The 17,776-nt window shown below is 37.3% G+C and overlaps 1 protein-coding gene across 1 annotated transcript; it reads left to right on the forward strand.

Annotated features, from left to right (window-relative positions):
* Positions 1-545: 545 nt before the first annotated feature.
* Positions 546-16,258, forward strand: prc1b (protein regulator of cytokinesis 1b). Its single transcript, XM_030131121.1, has 14 exons — positions 546-677; positions 1,480-1,612; positions 3,360-3,482; positions 5,768-6,001; positions 7,108-7,278; positions 7,402-7,551; positions 7,638-7,785; positions 7,925-8,061; positions 9,315-9,410; positions 9,493-9,639; positions 9,723-9,836; positions 10,942-11,049; positions 12,384-12,578; positions 15,496-16,258. Exons 1-14 carry the CDS (start codon positions 667-669, stop codon positions 15,559-15,561), a joined length of 1,833 nt encoding a protein of 610 aa, XP_029986981.1. The 5' UTR covers positions 546-666; the 3' UTR covers positions 15,562-16,258.
* The last annotated feature ends 1,518 nt before the right edge of the window (positions 16,259-17,776 follow it).

Genomic DNA, 17,776 nt, shown 5'->3' on the forward strand with positions numbered 1-17,776 from the left:
TTCTCATGCCTATACTTTTTATTGCGTCTGCTGTAATGCTTTTAATGTTATATGTAAAGCACTTTGTCTTGTACATGAAATGTGCTACAGAAATAAACTTGCCTTGTCTTGACCTTGTTGGAGGATTAGGTTGTTTGGTCAGCCTACTGCCAGAAGTGCTCTCCCTTCCAGAGGTAGGTTCACCGGATTACAGTACTGAAATGGTTCAGCTCGGAACAGTACAGCCTTGTTTCACCCGCTCCGGTACATCACAACATTAGTGTATGACGTAAACACAGTCACGGTGTTATAACGTCTTGGATTTGTTTTGCACCTTTTATTTGTTCAAATGCTTTTTATTTTTGATATCTTGGTGTTTCTTCAAAACGTATATGTCTTGTGTACCTAAATATTTTCAATTAAAAAAAAAAAAAAGAATTTGTTTGCGCTCATAAACAGAAATATCACGTGACGCGTTACGTCAACACTTAGACGGATGTGAAGCTTCCACAGACAGCCAATGAGAGAGCGGAATGTCACTGCACGCGAATTTTGAACAGTGACCGAACGGACTGACGGGGGTAGGCGGTGCAGCTCCACTGACTGTACTGTTGGACAAGGTTACACTGTTTTTTTCTGTTTAAAGACAACATCACATAATACAGACACCGAAAGAGGGACTTAAACATGAGAAAGAGGTGAGTGTGACTCTCTTTACGACAGTATTCAGTGGCAGTGATCGGTAATTCCTTAGTTAGGTCTCAGCTCGTTCATTAAACCCGGTCTCGCGCCCCGTCGCCCGTTTACAACTGTTGTGCTGAAGTCTACTCCCTGCCGAAAACTGTATCACACAGCAGCTGCCGAAAACAGCCCCCCCTTCCAAAGTCAGCTATGAAGAGGACAAAGTACACCAAATTCACCCTGTCACACCAGAATAGCTCCAAATGTGAGCTGCTGAAGTCATTTCACTCCTGTAGCTTCGCAAGCTTATTGTAATGGGGGATGCAGTTTTCGGCTATATCTGGTGCCGAATTCTGCTCCCTGCCGAAAACTGCATCCCCAGCCGTAGGTGATGCAGTTTTCAGCAGTATCTGCTTTTATTGTCATATATTTTATGTGTTGTATATCTAAGATTTAACTTTAGAAAGTTTTATATACCTTACAGTTTGCACATTCTTTAATATTAACCAGATTAAAAAAAAAACAGAACTTCAATATCTTACAATATTTTTCCTTACTTAATTGCTACACAGCGATAATGGTGTTAAGAGGTTGAATAATTCACAATTAATTTCATATCCTACAGTCAGAAAGGAGAAAAACTTGTGGCAGGGTGAATTTGGTGCACATTGTCCTCTTCATGGCTGATTTAGGAAGGGGGAGCAGTTTTCGGCAGGGAGTAGAATTCGGCACAACAACCTCTAACCTTTCACCTTTGTGTGTTTTTGGTTTGTGGTTGTGGTTTATGTCTGTGTTCATGTGGTTTTGTTTTGTGAACAGTGAGTTGCTGGCAGCAGATGCCGTGTCCTGCTTAAATAAGTCCCTCTGTCACCTGAAGGACATCTGGGAGCAGATCGGTATCCCGGAGGACCAGAGGCTGCAGAGGACCACTGTGGTCAAGAACCACATCAAGGTGGGTGGAATAAACTGTTTAGAACACTGGGATACAAGTCTAATACTTCCAGAAGAAAAGTAGTGACATTTTACCACACATGAAAGTCACTGCTATAGATAAATCCAGTCCTAAATGTTGGTTGGCTGAAGTTTCACAGATACATTCTTGAGTCAAAATGTGAAATTCGAGAATTAATGATAGAATAGGTTTAACTCCAAAGGAATATTAGTGTCAGATCTTCTTCATAACACTGTCTGTACATTACAATACATTCACTTTACAGGTTCTATCAGTGGAACAGTTTTAAATCTATTGCATAAATGTATATAAAGCAATAAATATGTGTAATAATACTATCATGTACCTTGAAAATATCAGCAAACCATCACTTCTGTCATTTGTTTTCCAATTAATTTGATTAAAATATATAACATTTAGCACATTTAATCTCTGAGGCAGATAATTAATAAAAAATTGTAGACCAAGTGTAATCAGACTGGTTGAAAGACTCCTTAGTCCAATGTTTTTCAACCTTGGGGTCGGGACCCCACGTGGGGTCGCCTGGAATTCAGATGGGGTCGCCTGAAATTTCGAGCGATTGATAAAATTTTAAAAAATAACTTACTAATAAAAGATATATGGTGAGTTGAGAGAGACATGACAAACTGTGAAGCTGAAACTGAAGCACTGCGGTACTGTTTATCTGTCAAATGTTAATTGTGGTTGGTTTCAGATGCTGCAGCTCTTTCATAATTCATAGTTTGAGTTCTTGTTTGTTCAGTATTAATTGTCAGCCTTGTAAATTCAAGCCTTGTAAATCCAAGCTGTACATATCCTGACCAAGGAAAATCAAATTCTCACTTTGTGCAGTCATCTACACCTGGCTTTACTGCCGCCGTCCAGAATAATATACATTATATAGACTAAATATCCTCTAAAATTAACATTTATTTGCAACATAGTATAGCAAACTATTACATGATCAAAAACCAGTTAATTTTAGCAAAAAAAAAAAAAAAAAAAGTCTCCATTTGGAATGTCTAGGGTCACTAGAAATTTGTGATGTTAAAATGGGGTCACGAGCCAAAAAAAGGTTGGGAACCACTGCCTTAGTCTCTTTTGGATAATATAACATTGGATTTATTACTCTAAGGATTATGGTTTTTGCATCTGGACCTCTAGAGGTGTAGTCTAGGTATAGAGACAAGCCAGGAAATGTGACTTTTTATTTTAATAATTAGAATACAGGTTTTAAAAAATACTTAGCTTATAAGAGATCATCTTGTCCAGAATAGCCCAGGTCTAAGTATAGGCCTAATGGTTTTACATGTGAACCCATTTAGATGAGGTGTAGCACTGAATTGCATTATTTTGTGCTTTTGAAAATGTGAAATTTAAGAATCCAGGCACCACTAACATTTTACAGGTCTTAGTTTACTCAAGTTATAAAGATATGAGTGATCTCATGTCATTGTTTGTACTCATATGAATTGTTATGAATATGAATTGTTTTTCATTGATAAATACAGAGCATTCTGTGACATTAGTTTGAATAATCCCACTCTGCTCTCTATATATAAGTCGTGAATGTAGCTGAAATGTGGTCAAATAAACAGTTGAATCTGCTCTGTGTCTGTAGAGCTTTTATATCAAACCGCCAGCTGAGCAGAGACACACAAGACTATAAATATTATCTGACTAGCTTCTTCTTTTTTCTTCTTCTTTTTCCTTCTTTTTCTTCTTTTTCTTCTTCTTTTTCTTCCAGGGTTTACTGGAAATGATGATTAAAGAAGAAGAATCTCTTATGCAGAGGCTTATCAGCAGCATCCACACATGTCGCACAGATATGAAGAAACTGTGTCTGGAGCTTCAGCTTCCACTGTTTGAGGTGATATGACAGCTAAACTGTCAGATAGCTGTGGACCTACTGTATGTCATTTTTTTTTTTTTAAATATGTTTTTTTATTCTTTTTGGGCCAAGTCCTTTAACTTTAAGAAAAAAGTACTTAATTGTACTTGACTGAATAGATTTGAATGTTCTATAGATGTCACTTTTTAATTCTTGTGTTTATTTATTCATTTTGGGAAATGCATAATCCTCATGAGAGTCAAGGGGACATTTAGAGGGCTATGGTGTATAGGTGAGTGGATGAGAAAGGTATGGGGACGGAGCCGGTGTGTGTAGTGAGTCCTGTGTGGGAGAGGTGTGAGCAGTAAAAGAGAGTGGATTTATATAGAGAGAGAGCCAGCAGTTAAGTTTTCCATTCATTTTTCTTTCTGTTATGTCACCATGGTTACAGCCGACAGTAACCAATGCTGATCTTCCAATAAAGTGACCAGTATGGAATAAACCCTCCTCAGTCCTTCAGACATTCAGTCGGACACTAAAGTATTTTATTGCTGCAATGAATAAGTGCTATTATTTTTGTTTAGTTTTGTTTGTTTTTGCAGTTCATAATCTGATTGGTCATTACAGTAGTCGATTACTAGTTGAGTATTGAAATAGAATAGAATAGAATAGAATAGAATAGAATAGAATAGAATAGAATAGAATAGAATAGAATAGAATAGTCTTTATTGTCATTGTGTGTACAAAGAAATTAGAAGTGCTATTCCAGTCAAAACACCAGTACTACAGAAATAAGAATAGAGCGAATATAAAATACAGAAAAGGAAAAAAAGAATATAAGTTTTACAGTTTTACAAAGTAACATAAGAATAGAGCTAAGTAGAATAAAAGAAAACTAAAACTGGACAAAATGTGATTAGATGCAAATTTTCAGTATCAACAATATGTGACAGTATGTATATCTATGAACAATATTAACTGTATGTGTTGCCCATGAAAACAGTTATGTACATCTATGAAACAGTATGTATATTTATTAACTGTATGTATGCGGTGGGCTTCAGCTGTTACTTTCCTTGTCTGTACTTTTCCCTACTTTACGCTAATTCTGGTACAAGTTTAGGTTGGTTCCAACGGTCCAGAGAACCTTTTTCCAGAAGTAGACAGGCCTTTAGATGTTTTATGGAAAATTCTCACCTGGCCTTCCTGTTGTTGAGTGTTCACAGTGGTTTGTATCTTGTTCTTAACTCTGTATTTACATTCATGAAGGCATCTCTAGATTGTAGGATTTGATAATGTCCTACCCAGTGTGTTCTTGACTCAACTGGATGGTTTTAAAGGGGTTTTCTTCACCAACAGAAGAATTCTGTGATCACCCACTTTAGCTGTAGTCTTTAGCCTTTGGTGTGGCTGAGCTCACAAGTGGATTTCTTCTTTTAGGAATGTACCAAAGTGTTGATTTTAGTCCACTCTTGAAATTTTCAGTATCTATTATAGATTTTTTTTTGTGTTCTCAGATGACTTAATAGCCTCCTTCATTTGCACTGGCACCTTTGTGGACCTCATGTTGACAATTTCAGTGATGAGCAAACAAATGAAATTCACAATTTAGAAATCAGGTCAGATTTGGCAGAAAATACCCAGGGAACAGGCCACATCCCCCCCTGTCAGTCAGTGGTCAAATTATCTTTAAAAATGGAGGGACTTTGTTTAAAATGGTTGTAATTTTTAGATGGGCAATGTCATATTGCAATATTTTTGTTTTGTTTTACTGTCCAAATACATTTGGGTCTGACTATATACTGTATGTGCAGTAAAAAATAAAATTTGGGTGTAAAATTTTAGAAGAACTTCTACACAAATCTTAGTTAATTCTGTTGTCTTATAGATGTATTTTCAAGTACAAAGTTATAGTAGTTCAACAGTTTTGTTGTTTGTGAGTTTAATTACCAGTGATTTTAAGTACCAGTAAATAAATTCATATTATGAGGCTGTTACCTGTGATGTTTCAAAAGTCACATAATGCTTTGAGCAAAAAACATAAACAAATCTATTTACTTAATCAGAGTTTAAAAAAACCCAAACCTATAAAGATATTTGTAAAAATGTAAATGTACTATCATATTCTTATCCCTATATAATATCAGAATTTCTTGGGTTAAAAATAAAAAATGTCTAGAATGTAAACCAGGAACAAAAATAAACCATAAAATGTCAATAATCTGTGAGGTATTATTCCTATTTGATTATCTCAGTTTGGTCCTTGTTACAGAACTAAATTTCACTGCTCTTCACTGTGGGAACTAACTGTTTTCTGTTTCCAGGAGGAGGAGGGCATCAGCATCCTGCAGCAGGAGAAGAACATCCGGACCCGGATGGAGGCTCTGACAAAAGAGAAGACTCTGCGGATGCAGCAGCTGAAGACTCTGATGGACCAGGACCAGGAACTGTGTGACATCCTGTGCTCTGACCCTTATGGGATCTCTGCAGATACAGTCCCCTCTCTGCAGCAGCTGGAGGACCTCCAGCAGCACATCAGGAACCAGAATGAGGAGAAGGTTGGTCCAAACAGAGCAGTCTAAGATCTTTAAAACCCCTGTCTGGTTCCTCTGTCGAATCCTCTTGGCACTTTTCATCACACACACTGATCCAAATGAATGTAGATTATAATAACTGATGGTCAAAAGAAGCCCCATGAATCACAGAGGCTCTCTAGCCCGTTGCTTCACCAAAGGGTTTGCTACTCGAGGCCCTATTGAAACAGTGAATACTGCCGCCTGTTGTTCAAATGAGAATACAACAGGCAATTCCATATTACTGTGACCTGAGGTGGAAGTAGTTACGGAACCCATACTCAGGACATTGCACAATTCACCTTACTGAAAAAGACTTGACATTATAGTCGGCACTGTCACCTGTACATCCTGCACAGTTTATTGATGCTGGACTCGTGCTTGTGTGTGTGTGTGTGTGTGTGTGTCTTTTTTAATTGACTGTTTTTATATTTTTATTCTTGACTCTTACACTGAGCAGTTTACAGAACTTAAAAAACAATTTTATTGCACTGTACAATTGCAGTTTGCAATGACAATAAAGCTTTTTCTATTCTATTCTGTTCTATGGTTCTATTCTGAAATGTGGTAAGATTTATTATAATAACTAGAAGCACTCGGAGAGCGCAGACCTCCACCAAGGCAGATCAGTGCCCCGGATTTGGATGAAAATATCAGGAAATTGTTGATACTGGCACAAGGAACAAATGATTAAATTTTGGTGGTGATCGGAGGTGGGGGGGCAGCACTGATCTGCCTTGGCGGAGGTCTCCGCTGTCTTTTCTAGAAAAGCACTCGTAGAGCACAGACCTCCACTAAGGCAGATCAGTGCCCCCACCCCACCCCCAACCTTCGATCATCACCAGAATTTAATCATTTGTTACTTGTGCCAGTATCAACATTTCCTGAAATTTTCATCCAAATCCGTCCATAACTTTTTGAGTTATCTTGCACACAGTCAGACAGAAAGACAAACAAACAGACAAACCAGTGCCGACAAAAGCATAACCTCCTTGGCGGAGGTAGTAAAATAGTTTACAGACTGAATAACTGATACACATGCTCACACAAACACCTATGATTCTATACTGACTGTTATATTACCTGTGCAGATGAGGCGACACACTGAGTTCACTGACCTCAAGAAGCAGATCATTGTGCACATGCAGCAGCTGGACCACATTGCAGAGACCAGCTTCGAAAAGGACGTGGTTTGTGAGGATGAGAACTCGTTCTGCCTGTCCAGAGACAATATCACAGCACTGAAACTACTGCTCTGCCAGGTCAGACCCACAGATCACATTTGGTTCAGCTCTGGATCGAAGTCTATTCATGATTCTGACGTCTCTCTTATTCTGGTTCTGGCTTTGCCGTGTGATTCCCCTCTGCTTGTGGTTCTGTTGCAGCTGGAGCAGCGTAAGGCAGAAATGGAGGCAACATGTGAGAGTCTGAGAGAGAGAGTCCAGCAGCTGTGGGAGCGGCTGCAGGTTCCCCAGGAGGAAAGGGAGCCATTCAGTGACCACATGGTGTCGTCCAGGAGGAGGAACCTGGAGGCGGTGCGTTGAGTGGACGTCCTGTCTTTTTGCTGTTTACTGACTGCTGGTTTTGTTCAGTTTAACGTGTATTTTTGTTTCTTCTTCAGTTACAAGTGGAGGTGCAGCGTCTGGAAGAGCTCAAACTGCTCCACATCCGAAATGACATCGATGCCGTTCGTTCTGAGATCGCCGTGTTCTGGGACAAGTGTTTCTTTAACCCTGAGCAGCGGCAGGCCTTCGCTCCTTATTTCAGCGGTGTGTTCACTGACCTCAGAGTTTCTTAAAAGCTACAGTGTTGTGTTGTGTTTCAGAGTATTTTACTGACATTCAGAGGTTGTATTGTGTTTGTTGTGTAATTCTTTTTTTGTTTGTTTTTGTATGTGTCTAATTTCAGAGGACTTCACAGAGGAGCTCCTTTCATTCCATTCTGCAGAGATCCAGCGGCTGAAGCAGCATTACGAGCAGCACAGAGAGCTGTTTGAAGGTGTTCAGCGTTGGGAGGAGAGCTGGAGACTCTTCTTAGATCTAGAGGTGAGAAGGTGTGAGCTGGGACTGATTCAAGTTAAAGCCACAGCATCTACACTGTTTAGTTTTCAAATAAGTCACAAAAAAGTAAAGAAATGATGCTTATCTAGTTAAAGTAAATCAACACATTCACATTTGTCTTCTGTCTCTATTGTTTATTTAATCTTAGTGTGTTCTGATATTTGATGCCTCATTGTTTGCAGCTTTTGCTCAAAAACAAAAATCACAAGAGAAATAAGGATTTCAAGTGTATTATGATAATTATCAATAGCATCTAGTACAGTTGAAGAGTATATTAGTTAATTTAATGCACACTGACTGAAATAGATGAAGAAGAAAAAACAGTCAGATCTCTAAATCTCATTCAATGACAATATCCTTCATCCTTGAAGGAAAAATAAAACTTCTTTAGAGGAAATTACCTGAATAGTGACTCACAGAGAAGCATAAACCCCTTAGAGTTTACCCTTTAACCTCCTAAGACCCAGCTATGGGTTTTCTGTCCACATGTGTACACAATTTTATACAAAAAAAGAAAAGAAAACTCCACCACAACGGACATTCCATAAAAATTTTAAAAACTGCATCTCAAAAAACGGTTGCATCATGATGTTTCCAATATAGGCACTTATTTAATTAAAAAACAAAAAAAGCTTGTACTTTGCTGGTGTTTCCTGGGTCTCAGGAGGTTAAATATAAGTATGAATACATGAAAAACACAAAATACGAGACATTTTCCATATAATAAATGATGGAGGGATGTGGCTCTGTTTTATATCAGAGTCTTGGACATGTCAAAGATGAACAATGACACTAATTTAATTGCATTAGCTGTTTTTGTGCGATGCAGGACCTTCATGGCAAAAAATACCTCATTGATTTACATTGAAACCACATTTTTTAAGCTCACATAAAAAATGCTATTATTTTTTCGACTACAGGGCAAGAGAGAGTGTTAAGGTTTAGTTATATCAAACCAAGACATGTTACTTTAAAACTGAGAATATTTATAAGTTTAGTAAAATTTCGCAATGTTTTAATGTGACAAAAAGCATAAACCTGCATTATACTTGTGACCTCATATAGAGAGCGATGACGTAGTGGAACTCTTACTATTGTAGTTGAAGACTCTGGATCTAGTATGAAAAATGTCATCATAATAATGTTTTTGGCCACATTGCCCGGCACTACTTAATCTTTGACATGTCAGAGCTGTCATGTGAAAGTGGTCACATGACTTTTTTGTGTTCTCCATTTAGAAAAAAGCCACAGATCCAAACCGTTTTATGAATCGAGGAGGAAATCTGCTGAAAGAAGAAAAACAGAGGACAGAGCTGCACAAAAACCTGCCCAAGGTACCAGACGCAGCAGCACATTTATCAGGCTGGAAATGTAGCATGAGGTGCTTTTATGAAACTAACAGCTGTATGGTTTCAGCTGGAGAAGAAACTGAGAGCCCAGATAGAATCATGGGAAGCGGAGCAGGGCCAAGAGTTTCTGGTGAATGGAGTGAAGTTCCTGCAGTATGTGGAGGAGCAGGTGGAGCTGCACCAACTGGAGAAGGAGAACCAGAAACTGGAGCGGGTAAACTCACTGAGTCAGCACACTGTGTATGCCTGTCATGTCAGTCTGAAATGTCCTGACGATTGTTTTTAATTAAATCACAGCAACTGAAAAAGAACAAACAGATGGAGGAGGACATGATGTATGGGACGACAGTTCGAACGCCAACCAAACGCAGGTTCATTGGAACGCCGGGAACATGCAAGCCACGAAAAATGGTAAAATGAACCCTGAAAAAACAGCTAGAAAAGTAATACTACTATTAATATTAGCAATAAAATAATGTTAATAGTATTCAGAATCATAATACAACATTTTGACAGAATGAAAGAATCTTTGTGGATATCCAACAGTGTTATATTTCAAATAATTTTTATTGTGTTTTCAGAAAAATAGGTCCTTCTCCCAAGCTATGATATCCACCATTTTTACAGAACCTCAGAGTGGATAACTATGCTGCTATATTTATCACCAAAGACTGCCTGTACCTTTGAAACAAACAAACAAAGGATTTCAAACAACAAAAATGAAAAACAGAAAACGACCTGTATTTCATTTTAAAATTGGTAAACGTAAAAAGACATGCATCCTGTTGTTCTTCATAAAATTTAAAAAACAGGAAACCGCTCTTTAACTGACTTCAGGTGCTGTGGAAAATGGAAAACTGGAACTGACAAAAACGTCGTTCCTTTTTCATCCTCATTCTGCCGTTGGTAGGTCTTCTTGAGTTTTCCTGCAAAACCAACACAACCAAAGAAGTTTGTAGTTCAGATTTGTTAGGTGCAAGAAGATGACTTTAGATCAATATTCAGATTTTATTAACCCTCTGGAGTCTGAGTGGATTTTGGCCGGTTTTGAATACTTTGCATCTCCAATGTACTTGACACTCAAATAGGGCAGCATTTTTCAGATGCACCAAACAAAAACCAACTACACTGCACTACACACTAATCATACGTCCTTTTCTGTTTTTCATTTACCTATTTAAAACAAAATACAGGTCGTTTTCTGTTTTTAATTTTTTAATTCCAAAACAGAAATCGGATGGCTGTGACGTACACGGACCAGTGTCGGTCCTTTAAAGCTCCAAGTGTAGCCTCAGAGGTGATGACATAAACTAACACCATTTCTAACCTCAGCATTGTGTGAAACACTCCAGTTGTAGTTGAGCCTCCATGGGGAGTTAGTGATGTGGCCATTATCATCATGGACAACAGCAGATACAGTTGAAAACTTGGTGATCAGTTCATGTTAACACCAACTCCACTCATCCAGGTTTGGTGACTCTTTACCTCCCTCTCTCCTTCTCTGCGTTTGTTTCAGATGAACGCCACCTCCAGTGCAACCAGCACCTCCAACAGCACCATGCGCTCAGGGATCGGAGGAGTCATGTGCCGCTCACCTGTGGCCCGACCTCCGCTGTCCACCAAGGTGAGCTCATCAAAAACAAAAGAGTATGAGTGGAACACCCTGGACTCAGACCAAGACCAGGACTTGACCCTGATACTTGAACCAGGACAGTGGATAGAGACTGGATTAGGCTGCTTTACCCCGTACACACAACAACGAAATTATGTCAGCCCGCAAAAGTTTAATATCATTTCAACCTTTCATCCACATGACACCGGCATTGTCGGTGCCCTGAAACAGTATTTCTGGAGAACAGTTCCCAGAGCTGAAATATCTCCCAGCGCCGCCCTGGCGTTGCCGCATGGATAGGCACAACACCACTTTTTGGAAACGATGACGCCATAATACCATGTATCCATAAGAAGACCACGGACGTACCCTCATGCACATGCTCAGTGCATTCTTCTGTGATTTTAGTGTATCCTGTTGCTCTGTCTGTGTTTGTGTACAGCGCCACATATAGGTGTTGCATATGTATTACACCGTTGTAACCATGTTCCACCTGGACACAGATATTTCTTGAAATGATACGTGTATGAGCACCAAACTTTTAGAATCTGCAAAAGAAAAATACCAAAAGCGTTGTCATCTGGACATAGCCTGAGGCTAAGACTATGTCCAGTCCACTTCAGACTGAGACCAGGGCACGCTGGAATGAGACCAGACTGCTTTGGACTGTGCCCAGAATACAGACTGCTTTAGACGGTGCTCATGTTGTATGCCCTCATGTCCTGAGCAAGGTTCTAATAGTTTTGGATTTTTCATTATAGTTTAGTTTTATTTAGTTTTGACTTTTTTTTCTGTAATTCAGTTAGTTTAAATTTGTTTTTAGAGCAGGTTTGCTAGTTTTTATTAGTTTTCTTTTTTTTTTTTCTAAATGCTTAGTTTTAGTTTAGTTTTAGTATTAATTTTAGGTTTTTTTATATCTTTTCTCTTCTTCTCCGTCGTATTCAAATAAATCCCAGACAGGACTCTGCTGCTTTCTCCCAACTTTAGTCTCCATGTTTCCAGGTAGAGTGGGGACCAGAAGACGACTGGAAACCACAAGTGACAAGAAGTGACGGACTGTGAAGTGTCGTATGGTGCCGCTAGCTAAAATTGCTAGACCGAAATAAATCGCTTTCGTATCAATCCGACATTGACAAAGATAAAAACGAAGAGAATTTTATCCATAATTTTTATACATTTTAGTTAGTTTTGTAAACACACAATACAGTTTCAGTTAGTTATAGTTTTTGTCTTTTAATTACAGTTTTTATTTATTTCAGTTAACAAAAATGTTTTTTCAATTCTAGTTTTCGTCATTTTGTCAGTTTTCGTTAACAATAATAACCTTGGTCCTTTGTTGTGTTCAGGCCCCTTCGGTGCGGACCCCTACTCGTGGTAAACCTCCTCAGCTGCTGCCCCTTCCCCGGCTTCATGGAGGAGAACTGAAGGAGAATGAGGCTCACCTGAAGGCCACGCCCCAGGGCGGAGCCTTGGCATGCAGAGTCAGTCCACAGAGGCACTGCAGCATCACATCTGTGGCCAGCACATACTCTGAGTTTGTGGTAAATCACATGTCTGTTTCTTTATATTCTAGAACGACTTGATGAACCCTGAGTCTGTTTAGTCCAGGTGTGTTTGAAGCTCTGTGTGAGGCTCTGAATCACACCCTGCTCATCAAATACTGTCAATACAGTGTGTCTCAAACATCACTGATAGATAGAAATCCATGTCAATATAGTGTGTTTGGTTTGAGCCAGTTAAGAACATCACACTGCATGTTTCATTAACGTGAACCAGGAACCAGCACAGTTCAGTTCATCTCCTGTTTTACTAGTTTCTGAAACTTTCAATCAGAAAAGAAATTGGATCATAGTCATCTGACAATATCTATCTATACAGACATTTTAATGGATGACATGAGGAATGATAATGATTATTACTGTATTCTCAGTTAAATGTGAGTCTTTTGCTTATGTAGTGAACTAAACATAAACAGCTCCAGTAAACGCTTAGGAGAACTTCTTGCATTTCTTGATTCTTCAGAGCTTTTACTGATGTACCACTTGTCTTTTGTAAAAAGATTTATAGTTTATTTTGTAAAAACATTTGTGCCATTTCAAGGGCAGTAGATGCAAGTATTGACAGAGATACCGCACATCGGTCATTTCTGTCTAAATGCTTGGAGGACATCGCTGCACCTTTAGCCCAATACATACTGACTTGCTGCTTATGCTATATGACCACTAGATGGCAGTATTTACCACAAAACAGACTAAGAATTAACGTACGCATTACTGTTAAGGCACCTTTACTAAATTAATGACTGTGTAAATGACTGTGAACCATCAAATAACAAACTTATATATAATAAAAAATACATATATTTACTGTGGCAGGCTTTTATTAAACATTGAACTTATCCTTTAGTTGTGGAGGCCTCGGATGATGTTTATCGTGGTAACGTTTTTGGTCATTTGGCCCAGCTCTAACATGAGAACAAATTTCCATGTAAACTTTGAAAGTGTATATTTTGCCTACTTTACTCTCATCTAGTGTTTGACTTATTATCCACAATTACAGTGCAGCTATTTGTTGGAAAATATATATTTTATTAAATTAACAGAAACCCACAAAATCTGATTTGGCAGCAGTGAGTTATGAATCACACCTGTCAATCAAAGCCCAACACAGCAGTTGTCAAAGTTTTCTATATTCTCCTGAGACTCAAGAAAGTGAAAGGTTTAGCTTTTCTACATTAAACAGTTATCTTGACTGGAAACAGCATAATGCAACAGTTTTTTCAGATGCAGTTTTTAAATTATATTTTTTATATTTATTTATTACATCCGCCAGGAAATATTGTGATCGCTTTGTTTTGTGTGTTTGCATGCGTGCATGTTTGTTTGTTTGTTAGCAAGATAACTCAAAAACTTATGGACGGATTGTCATGAAATTTTCAGGAAATGTTGATAGTGGCACAAGGAAGAAATGATTACATTTTGGTGGTGATCTGGGGGGGGGGGGCACTGATCTGCCTTGGCGGAGGTCTGGGCTCTCCGAGTGCTTTTCTTGTTTTTAAATGGAATCCCCTTTGCAGTGGACAGCAGTGAGTACATAAAGTAAAACTGTGAAAGTTTTGTTCACTACGGAGGACAAAAAAGCATTGCTGGGTCTCAGGAGGATCTGGCCTGAGTTTTAAGTAAAATTTCCAGATGAACTGAATCTCTTAATGAAGGGTCCAAATAAAACAAATGAGACCAGACTGACTCTAGGGGGAAAATGATTGACTGATGGGAGTGTTTTCAGAAAAGCTCAGTGTAGCTTTACGGGAGGATGGGCAGGATTAGGGACAAGTGCATCAGAGGCACGGTTCAGGGTCAGTGTTTAGGGGACAAAATGTGAATATAGGTAAAAGGATGGTGGAGATGGAGCTACTAGGCAGAAGACCAAAGAGCAGACGAATGGATGTGATGGAGGAGGACATGCAGGTAGAGGGTGTGTGGGACAGGGTCAGATGGAAGCAGATGATTGGCTGAATGGAGCAGCTGACAGTAGTAGATGGCAAGAATCTGGTGATACGATACGAATCACAATACTAGGATCTCGATATGATATATCATGACACTTTTGAAAAGGCAATTTTTTGTTTGTTTCTTTTTTTTATGATTATTTCCTTGAAGAATTGAATTACATCAGAAATATGTACAAATACTAAACACATTTTTATATGATCAGAACGGGATCGAATGCTATATCAGAAAAATATTCCTTTGTTAAAACTTAAATTCTGTTTTACAGACATTACAGTTTAAGATCCTGTCCCAATGTTCATATTCTATTGGTTCAGAACTAACATCAGAACATTAGTTTTGTGCGATACCAACAAAGGAAGAAACATTTAATAAAAGAGTGTTAAAATAATAGTAATAAATAAAGTATAAACAAAAAAAAGACAAACAACAATGAACCTCCACAATATCTGTATTTGAATTAAATACCTAAAAATATTGATACAGTACTTTTTAACATCAATACAGTACTGTGAAATTAAACATCGCGATATATTGCAGAACTGATATTTTCTTACATCTCTATAGATGGAGTGGTTGTTTAATATAATAAAGAAACGGCTTTGCTTCATTCAGTTCAAAAACCCTTTACTTGGCAATTTAAGGAAAAACCTTAAATTTTAAATCTTAAATTCTTGTTCCTCGGTCTAAACGTATCCGAGGCTTAGAACCAAACTGGGGCTGAGATTTCTGTTACATATAACCAGATACCTTCTGTGCTTATTAATAATAATAATAATAAATTTTATTTGTAATGCACTTTACATTTTTGTCTAAAAATCTCAAAGTGCTACAGGCAATAAATAACAGAGAATAAAAATAGAAAATAAGTAAGCCAGATAAAACAGTTTAAAAATAAAAACAGTTAAGAGTTATTTATGTGTTCCTGTTTTGTGTTTTTGTTCCACAGCGAGATCTGTCCGAAGCCTCTAACGCCAAGGTCCAGCACAGCGTCCTGAACTCCACCAACATGTGATCCACAGATTCAAACAAACTGATCACTGCCATCACTCTGCCTGCTTCCATTCCATGTATATGAAGGTATCAGTAATAGTAAGGTTGTAATAATATTTAGACTAAAAGCTTCAGTCTCTCCTGTATCATAAACTAAACTGACACTACGCGATCTGTTTCTACATGTTATTATTTTTAAAATATTATACAACGTGGACTCAAAAGGTCAAATTTATTAATGTATGAATATGTATTTTTGCACATTTTTTACAAAATTTATCACAGCACAGTCACTCTTCATCAGATTTCTACATATTTATGTTTTTGTTTTTTGACGAAAGATGTTGAGTTAAAGGATCAGTCTGTGGTTTTTATTTTTTATGTAGAAACCTGTGACTGTTGGATGAGTATCAGTCGTGTGTTGAACAGTTTTAAGATGAAAAAAAAAAAAGATCATAAACAGATGATACTGTTTGTACTGTATATAAGTTTGTTTTGGATATTTGTTCAGAGAATCGCTGACTTCTCCTTTATTTGGTGACACTGATACTTTGGTGGTTTGAATGTGAATAAAGGTGAGTTAGTAGATTGTATAAAATGTGTCTGTTTCACCACCTCTGATGAATGTTGTGGAAAGACCTCGAGGTTAGCTCTCACCACAGTCAGAAATGATCTTCATTTCCTGACTACACTGCCAGAAAAATAAAGTAAAACACTGATTATTTTGTAGTTTTCAAAATAAAGTGATCAGGGTGAAAAATAAGTTAGATACACTCACACTCACGTGTTTATTTTGGGAGGCACCTAAACTACATGGCGCAAAGTAATGAAATATTTTTTAAATAAAATGTTAATTAACATTTTTAAAATTGATGTTTGATGTCATGAATCATTAATGTGACCTTTTTCACTGCATTTAGATCAAAGCTTTGGTCATAAAACCTGGAAGACTAAAACTAAAATAAAATAAATAATAGTTCCTCAAAATAAAAACTAGAACTACTTCAGCGTCAAAAAAAAAATTAAACTGAAATGAAAATGTGTAAACTCTTCCATTCGATTCCTTAGTCTAAAGAACTAAACCTGTGTCTGAGCTGCAGCAAATGTCTCAGTTATGAAGTTTAGTCAAGAGTCCATCTAAAGGAAATAATTAAATGTTAGTCTGGTTTTTGAAGTCAAATGTGATCTAATCTACAGTAAAAGAAAGTAAATGAAGATTAAGATTTAAAAATAAACCCTCACTTACTAAAAGATAAAGGAATGGCCCCATTTCCTTTTTACACAATAAGCACTAATGGAGTGTGAACGCTAAGCAGAGAAGGACAGCGACTGGTCCTTTTGTCGAAAGAATTATTCTGGAAAAGAGCTGAACAATGACATAGATGTATCGGGAAAAAATAAGGATTAACTATGAAAAACAGATCTGAAAAACTGCAACTGCAAATCGGAAAGATCTAGTAGAAATAAGTGGCAAAGTACTGATAATAAGTGGATGAATCCATCATCCTGATGAATGTATAAATAAATAATGGAATAAATGTTAACTCCAGTTACAGATACATTCAGATACAGTTATAGTTACAGTTACAGATACATTCAGATACAGTTATAGTTACAGTTACAGATATAGATACAGTTACAGATAAACTTACAAATACAGACACATACAGTTACAGATACATACAGATACAGTTATAGTTACACATACAGATACATACAGATACAGTTGCAAATACAGATACATACAGTTACAGATACAGTTATAGTTACAAATACAGATACATACAGATACAGTTATAGTTACAGATACATACAGATACAGTTACAGATATAGATACAGTTACAGATACAGATAAAGTTACAAATACAGATACATACAGTTACAGATACAGTTATAGTTACAAATACAGATATACACAGTTACAGATACATACAGATACAGTTATAGTTACAGGTACAGATACATACTGATACAGTTATAGATACAGTTATAGTTACAGTTACAGATAGTTATAGTTACAGGTACAGATACATACAGATACAGTTATAGTTACAGAAACAGATACATACAGATACAGTTATAGTTACAGATACAGATACATACAGATACAGTTACAGATATAGATACAGTTACAGATACAGATAAAGTTACAAATACAGATACATACAGTTACAGATACAGTTATAGTTACAAATACAGATATACACAGTTACAGATACATACAGATACAGTTATA

Source organism: Sphaeramia orbicularis, chromosome 3, assembly GCF_902148855.1.
Source record: "Sphaeramia orbicularis chromosome 3, fSphaOr1.1, whole genome shotgun sequence".
Classification (NCBI taxonomy): domain Eukaryota; kingdom Metazoa; phylum Chordata; class Actinopteri; order Kurtiformes; family Apogonidae; genus Sphaeramia; species Sphaeramia orbicularis.